The following is a 7,798-nucleotide window of genomic DNA, read 5'->3' on the forward strand; positions in this document are numbered from 1 at the left end:
AAACAAGGCTAGAAATCATTTTTAAGCCTTATTTTGATGGGTCATTTTGGATCATCCTATAGGCCTAATTTTAGGACAATAGCCATCTTGACGACTGGTCTGGATCTTCTACGCCTCACTCACAAAATGATATTAGTTATTTTTCTCGAATTTCTGCTATTTTTGAATCATATAGATCAACAATTGATGCATGAAACGGACGGATGAGATCAACGAAAATCAGCAATAATTACGAAAATACACTAATTTATGATTAACGAAATCTCTAGTGGCTAATTATGTACAATGAACTAAGGCCTCAAACAGTGTGTTTGGGTGCACATATTTTCTCTAAATGGCTGCATATATCTCTTTCGACATGTTCAACCTGTGTAATACATTGCCGGCGACGTCGTAGAATATGATCCTGGCGTCGGCCGGTGTCAGCTGCACTGACATGAACCCCTGCCCGTCGTAAAAGAACCGCAGACCGTCGTGGTTCATGTCAGTGTCGCCCCTCCACGACTTCGAACCGGCTCCACTAGTGAGGAGCAGCAACGGACTGCATCAAAGACACGAGAAATCAAATCTTTCCTAATGACATTATATGATGATAGGTTGTGCTGAACAGTGGTTTTTCGTTTGGCCCAACAATAGAGCAGGTGGGGCCAGCCGTGGGGCAGCCCACGATCCTAACCTTTGGATCACAAGCTTGCAAATTGATAATTCTAGCTGATGATTGTGATCGAAGAAAGTGTGCCCCCCATTTATAGCTTGTTGGGGCCAATGAAAAATCAGAAGGATTTTTAGGGTCATGATGTTTACCTGTTGGAATCGATGATATGTTGCAGGCAATGATCGTGGCCGTTTATGTAAAAATCGACTTTGTAGGTCTAAAAATGTAAGAATAAGATGCATTAGTCCAAGTTGCAGTTCTACTTAGTAGTATTTTCAAGATAAGAGGAGTTTGATTACCCTAAGCATTGGAAGCATCAGGTTTACAAGCTCTTGGGTATCCCCATGATGGCTTGCACTCCTGATCGTGTGGTGGCCCACGACGATCTTCCATGTCGCTGACGATCCCTTCAATGCCGATTCAAGATCCTAATGGTCAAAATCCATTAAAGCTTTGATCAATCTCATGTCTTAAATTAATTAATTAAAGAGACCCATTGTCTTAAATTAATAAAAGCGACCCATTGGACCATCTAACTTGTGGGTCCCATTCTGCATGGAGCAATAGCTAAAATCACATATCATGAAATCTTAACCACACAACTGATGGCTACCAAACAGACGGTTAAAAGTAAAACAGCCAGTGGTCTAGATTCCAAGGGAAAAATCAGATGGTTACCATCATCTTTTCTCTGTGTAATTTTTGAGTTATGCTCCATGCACAATTGGGTTTTCAATTTGGATGGTCTGGATCGATTTGGACGGTGTGGATCACCATATAACTATGCCACGTGTATTGTTGAAGATGTAATTGTTGTACCTTCAAAACAGATGCCATGTAAGTATTCCTTGGAGCCACGTCTCTCCAATCATAGGTATGTTCCTCTGGGTCGAGCCAGTACTTTTCTACAAAAGGAGTTGTGTCTACAAAGAAAAATTCCACGATTTCTACCAAAGAAAAAAGGAAAAACAAAAAAAAGAAAAAGAATATTAGTTTATTGGGTTTTCTGATTTTGGTCTGTTTGGACAAACCATATAACCAAATCGCAAACTCATTCACCTGCATTTACAACATAGGATCTCAAGCAAAGCCATCTACTGTCGAGTTTCCTGAGTACTGGGCTCAGTTGTGCAACTGCATCTCCTCTATAGTCATGATTCCCTAAAACTAGTGAATTTTGAAGAAGCCCCCCAAAAAAAATAAAAAATGATAAGAAATTGATGTCCAATGAATAATCTTGACCGTTGTTTCGACGTCTAGTTTTAGAGTACTATACATACCAGCGTACCACTGTTTCTGTAGGCTCTCAGCAGTGTAAATGTTAGTAAAAGACTCTTGGAAGGCTTTGTCTTCAACGCCTGTTAATCCATCATCATAGAAGTTGTCGCCAGTGGATATTACGAAGTTTATGTCTAGCTTGTCTCCAATCCTTCCCATCTGCATAAGAAAAGGTTAAAATAATAATAATAATAATTAAAGATGGATATTTAAATGGGCTACTAGGGAGTGGATTCATTATAATAATGGTAACACCGAGTTGGGTTAGGCCGTGCCATGCACATACATATCATCTTGATGTATGTACATGCGGGCCATCTCGATGTATGTGTTGTATATCATCTTGATGTATGTACATGCAGGCCATCTCGATGTATGTGTTGTATATCATCTTGGTGTATGTGTATGCGGGCCATCTTGATGTATGTGTTGTATATCATCTTGCTGTATGTGCTGTATATCCATCCCGTTCATCTGTTTTGTCAGGTCATTTTAGGACGTAGCCCAAAAATGGCGCTGTACAAAATACTGGTGATTGACCGTTAAAAACTTCTTACAGGCTACAAAAGTTTTAGATCAAGCTGATATTTTTATTTTAACCTTATTAACTGGTTGGATGTCAAGTAAACATGGTAGCGGACACTTGAATGTTTTTTGTGTTTTCCCTTTATCCACGTTTATTATTTACTATGTAACCAATTGATAATGTTACATGAATATAGATGAAGGGAAAACACACACTTCAGCCTGATCCAAAACTTGTTGCCCTAAAAAAGTTTTTAATGGTCAATCAACACTGTTTTATGTGGTATGGTCCACTTGAGATTTGTTTCTGTTTCATTTTTTGGACATTTCCTGAAATGATAGGGCAAAACACATGGACTGTGTGACTATGCAACACATCCATCAAGGTGGGCCCTACGGTCAGGGACTCACCCACTAAGTTGTTACCTTGGATTCACCTAATCCATCACAAATATCAGCTTGATTCAAAACTTATAAAAAAAAGTTTTTAGCAGTCAATCACTACTGTTTTCTATGGTGTGGTCCACTCTAGATTTGGTTCTGCTTCATTTTTTGGTTATTTCCTAAAATGATATAGCAAAATACATGGACCGTGTGGTTATGCAACACATTTATCAAGGTGGGCCCCACTGTCAGGGACTCACCCACTAAGCTGTTACCTTGGCTCACTGTGATATATGTGCCTTACATCTATGGGTTTTACGGCTCAATACAGGACATGATCTAAAAAATGAAGCGTACCTAAATCTTAGGTGGACCATATATACCGCGATAAACAGTGGTGATTGAATACCCATCATTAAAATCTTCTTGGGGGCCACTGGAATATTAATTTTCCATCCAACCTGTGGATAAGGTCACGGAACCTAGAAAAAGTAATCCAAAACCTGCCACTGGAATATTAATTTTCTATCCAACCTGTTGATAAGGTCACAGAACCTAGAAAAGGAATACAAAACTTCGTAGCGCACGAGAAGCTTTTAATGCTCAATCACCACTATTTCCTGTGGTGTGGTCGACCTTACATTTAAATCTACTTCATTTTTGGGATGATGCATTAAAATGAGCTGTCAAAACGAACGGACCGCGTGGATATAGTGAACATAAATCAAGGTGGGCCCCACAGGGATCTACCCACCTTCACCGGAGCTGCCCCGGGCACCGGATTGGCTGGTGTACCTGACAATAGCTATTTAGCTGCTGTATTGACGTCAGCAAGTTTTGTCGGTCTGATCACGAGGTATGTGTTATATCCAAACCGTCCATTCATTTGGCGAGCTAGTCTTAAGACTTGAGATGAAAAATAAGAGAGATCTAACTATCAAGTGGACCACAAAAAAAAAAAAAGAAGTAATGGGGGATTCAACGTCTAACATTGAAACATTTTTGAGGTCACAGAAGTTTTGTATCAATATTAATTTTTTTTTTCTCTTTATTCAGGTCTCTGTGACCTTATGAACAAATTCGATGGAAAGTAGACGTTACGGTGGGCTCTATGAATTTTTTAACCGTGAAAATCATCATCTCCGTTGCTATTTGTGGTGTGGTCCATATGATCTTTGGATATGACTCATTTTTTTAGATAATGCTTTAAAATGATCTCTAAAAAAAGAAGAACGGTGTAGATATAATCAATACATCACTGGGGGGCCATGTAACTTTGATTCCCTTTTAACCGTTCGTACGACTCGGAGCTCGAGGACTGTCAGTGCTCATCTTGGCACGACACGCACCTACAGCTATATAGCTGGTGTGTGGTACACCAGTCAATCCGCTTCCCACTGGAGGGGTCACTACCCAATGCGAGTCCGCGGTTTTCGCACTTTTGCAGGAACTTCCTGCGCGCTGGGAACCTAGGTGGGGCCCACCGTGATGTTCGTGAGCATTCTCTTCCGTCCATCCATTTTTTGAGATCATTTTAGGACTTAGACCAAAAATAAGAAGGATCCAAGACTCAGGTGGGCCACGGTGGGCAGAAAAATTCCTACCGTTGAAACCTCTCTGGGGTTGACAGTGATGTTTACATTCCATCCATACCATTCATAACATCATTCCTACTGTGATGAACTCAAAACACAAATATTAGCCTGATTCAAAACTTATATAACCCCACAAATATTTCAACTGTGTACATTCAATCCTCACATTTTCATCCCGCTTGAGTATTGTATCCGTCTCTTTTTGACACCAATTCCTAAAATGATCTCACAAAACGGATGAACAGAGTGGATTTCTCACAAACATCACGGTGGGCCCCACCCAGGTTCCCACCGCAGGAACTCCCTGCGAAAGCCTTTCGCAGGAAATCCGCCTCCCAGTCCGCATCCCTGTCGTATATCAACGTTATTTGGCATATATGATATAAATAATAGTTTGGTAACCGGTCAGATCAAGCAAAAGAACTTCTTTTATCCAACAGACCAAGCTTCTGATCATATACACCTACGGTACATGAACTTTCACATACAACCATTTCTTTTCTCTGAATGCATCACATACATACAATATCTTCTCCATGCAAAAATTCAACCACCCAAATTAGCACTTGATATGAGAATCAGACCAATTAATTCATTCCACCATGAATATAAAGAAAAATTCAAAGGCCCAAAAGAAAAGGAGATGGATTCCTCACCTGGGTGGCGACCTGTGATTGGTTGTACGTCCCTCTTCTCCCCCAATCTCCAACTACTAGAAAGCTAAGAGAACCGTCGTTCTTGGCTGCATGTTCTAACCGGTGGAACTCTGCCGAGGATGATATGAAACAAAGGGCGAGGATACTGGGTAGAAGAACCAAAGCCATGGATTTGTATGAGAACGAAACCATGGCTTTGATTAATGGAGGATAGAGAGAGAGAGAGAGAGAGAGAGAGAGAGAGAGAGAGAGAGAGAGAGATTTTCTATTTCCTATTGCGTTTTTCCTTTGTTTTCGATGGCTTGGAAGAGGGAGTCTTTATATAAGGAATGGATTTGGAATATTTTTACGAGAGAGAAAAACGGGCAGATGGCTCACGACATATATTCCTTATTACCGGTTGAGCCGGTTCCTCGGGTGGTCTTGTTTGAGTAGTTTTGGTTCGTCGCCTATGTGTCATTGTAGGGTCCATCTTGGAGGTCGGATCCACAGCTTTTTGTTCTAAAGGAAGGATGCGGATTGCGTCCTACCCCCGCACGTGATTTATGGGTCTTATCCATACCGTCCATCCATTCTTTCGTATTATTTTAGTATAAGGACAGAAAACGAGGAAGATCCAAAGCTCAATTGGACCACATCACAGTAAGAAGCGGTGATAATGATTCTCACCGTTGAAATTTTTATAGGGCTCACCTTTGATTTCTATTTTCCATCCAACCTATTCATAAAGTTACATATACCCGGATGAAGAGAAACCACAAATATCAGCTCCATTCAAAACTTCTGTAGCCCCCATAAGTTTTCAAAGGTAAGAGATTAATCCCCATTGCGTAGTCCACTTGATCCTTGAACCGTCGCATTTTTAGTCTTATACCCTAAAATGATATGAAAAAAAATGAATGGATGGTGTGGATAAGGCCCATACATCATAGTGGCCACTCAAAGCTCCTACCCGTTCCCAGCTGGAGAGGGGTGAGGCTGGGGGAACCTACAAGCCAAATATGTGGGCCGCTGTGATGTTCGGATGAGATCCAATCCGTCCATCGTGTGTATTCGGTCATGATTTCCTTCATAGCACGGATGTTCTACACAAGTGGGACATTGGTGATCTGTTGTACTTCCATGCCATGCTTTGAATTGGGCTGGAGCCCACTGACATTTATCACATAGATATAAGTTCGACGGTCAAGATCATCCACTAATATTTATATACTTTTGTTGCTCAGCATCTTTCCTTGTTTTGACGTCCACCACGATAAGAGCTGGGCCCACCATAGATGACTCATGATCGAGACGTCCACAAAAAAATGTATAATAATAACTATTTGTGAACAGTTGGGCCTCTTCCTTGTTTATCTTTTTGAACCATCTATTTGTGAGCCACAAATCAAAACATTCTGATTGGCCTATTGAGAAGGTTTTTGGGCAGTCCATCCAGTGGGCCCATCTGACCAAGAAACTATGGACCTACTCGTCCGAACTGCATCTTATGATTCTTTTTTCAACTGTTGATGTACCGTTCACCAAATTGGACGGTTAGGATCGAATGATTAGTTTAAAATTCTACGTGGTACATCCAGTAATTTACCTCCGGTTGGACGGTTCTGATCGCTGTACATGCTTCCATGTGCCCCGCGTAGGATGATGTACGGACCGCGACTGTCCATACGCTATGGACTAAAACCGACAACTTCCGTTAGGAACGGAACGGGATCGTCTGCATAACCAGCTTTACACAGCTGCGTAAAAACCATCGATCTGTGGAGCTCATAGAGTTTTATATGTAAATCCACTCCGTCCATCAGATTAGAACCATAGTTTTTACCGTACATATAAAATATTATCTTACTAAAAGCCTCATTTGAACACATAATGGGAAATATGTAAAACTGTTTCTAAGAAACCTCTACGATTATACGGTGTGGTCCATATGATATTTTAGTCATGATTATTTTTGTATTTTCACTTCTTCCTAGTTCCTTACACCTGATTAACGGGTTTGATGACAAATAAATACCACTGTGGCTACACATAAACGTATGGTTGACATCCCATCTCCATTGTTCCCTGTGGCGTAGCCCACCTGAGTGGTTCATCTCTCTTATTTTCATCCCTAAGATCTATAATCCATGATATAACCTGATGAACGGATTGGACTTCCTATAAACAGAACGGTGGGCCCCAAAAGCTCGGGTGTAGCTCGTGCTGCGTCAAACGTGTGTTGCAGATGATTCCAGTACAATAGTAACCTTGTCATCCGGTTGAATCGGAAGGATTTCACGGCTGTAAAAAAAAAGAGACGCCGTGTATTTCACGGCCGTAAGAAAATAAATGCTCGCCCGTTTGATTTTCAACATGAGTAAAATACAAGTAAAAGAGTAATAATTACTTCCTTACAACATAGTTGATTTGGCTACTTACTTTTTAAACAAGGATACCAAAAACATTATAAAATATATATGAGTCTACAGTGATGCATTTAGCTTATCCACACCATTTATTCATTATGCTATTTGAATTTATAATAAAAGAAAAAAAAGAGTTATATCCAAAACTTAAGTGGACCACACCCTACGAAAAAGAGAATAGAATACTTACCGTTAAAAATTTTGTGAGACCAACTTTTCTTTTGATGTAGGCCACTGGAGTGTTGTATCTGCTTTATCTTTTGTCTTATATTTCAAAATATTGTAGTAAAATTGGTG

General features: G+C 40.4%; 1 protein-coding gene across 1 annotated transcript; it reads right to left on the minus strand.

The window, feature by feature from the left end:
- Nucleotides 1–229: 229 nt before the first annotated feature.
- On the minus strand, nucleotides 230–5,404 carry LOC131227531 (purple acid phosphatase 17-like). The gene is made up of 7 exons (XM_058223325.1): nucleotides 5,094–5,404; nucleotides 1,936–2,092; nucleotides 1,715–1,822; nucleotides 1,475–1,602; nucleotides 955–1,083; nucleotides 805–872; nucleotides 230–541 (listed from the first exon to the last, which is right to left on the minus strand). The coding sequence occupies exons 1-7, from the start codon at nucleotides 5,283–5,285 to the stop codon at nucleotides 331–333; spliced, it is 993 nt and encodes a 330-aa protein (XP_058079308.1). The 5' UTR covers nucleotides 5,286–5,404; the 3' UTR covers nucleotides 230–330.
- Between the last annotated feature and the right edge of the window lie 2,394 nt (nucleotides 5,405–7,798).

The sequence above is a fragment of the Magnolia sinica genome, chromosome 15, assembly GCF_029962835.1.
Source record: "Magnolia sinica isolate HGM2019 chromosome 15, MsV1, whole genome shotgun sequence".
In the NCBI taxonomy this organism is placed as follows: Eukaryota; Viridiplantae; Streptophyta; class Magnoliopsida; order Magnoliales; family Magnoliaceae; genus Magnolia; species Magnolia sinica.

Bases quoted from the DNA above. Each gene is read 5' to 3' on its own strand.
- LOC131227531 (XM_058223325.1), bottom strand. From the start codon at position 5,285: ATGGTTTCGTTCTCATACAAATCCATGGCTTTGGTTCTTCTACCCAGT. The intron at 873-954 runs GTAATCAAACTC...TTACATTTTTAG, and splicing joins TGATGCTTCCAATGCTTAGG to ACCTACAAAGTCGATTTTTA. The intron at 542-804 runs GTAAACATCATG...TCTTTGATGCAG, and splicing joins CATATCATCGATTCCAACAG to TCCGTTGCTGCTCCTCACTA.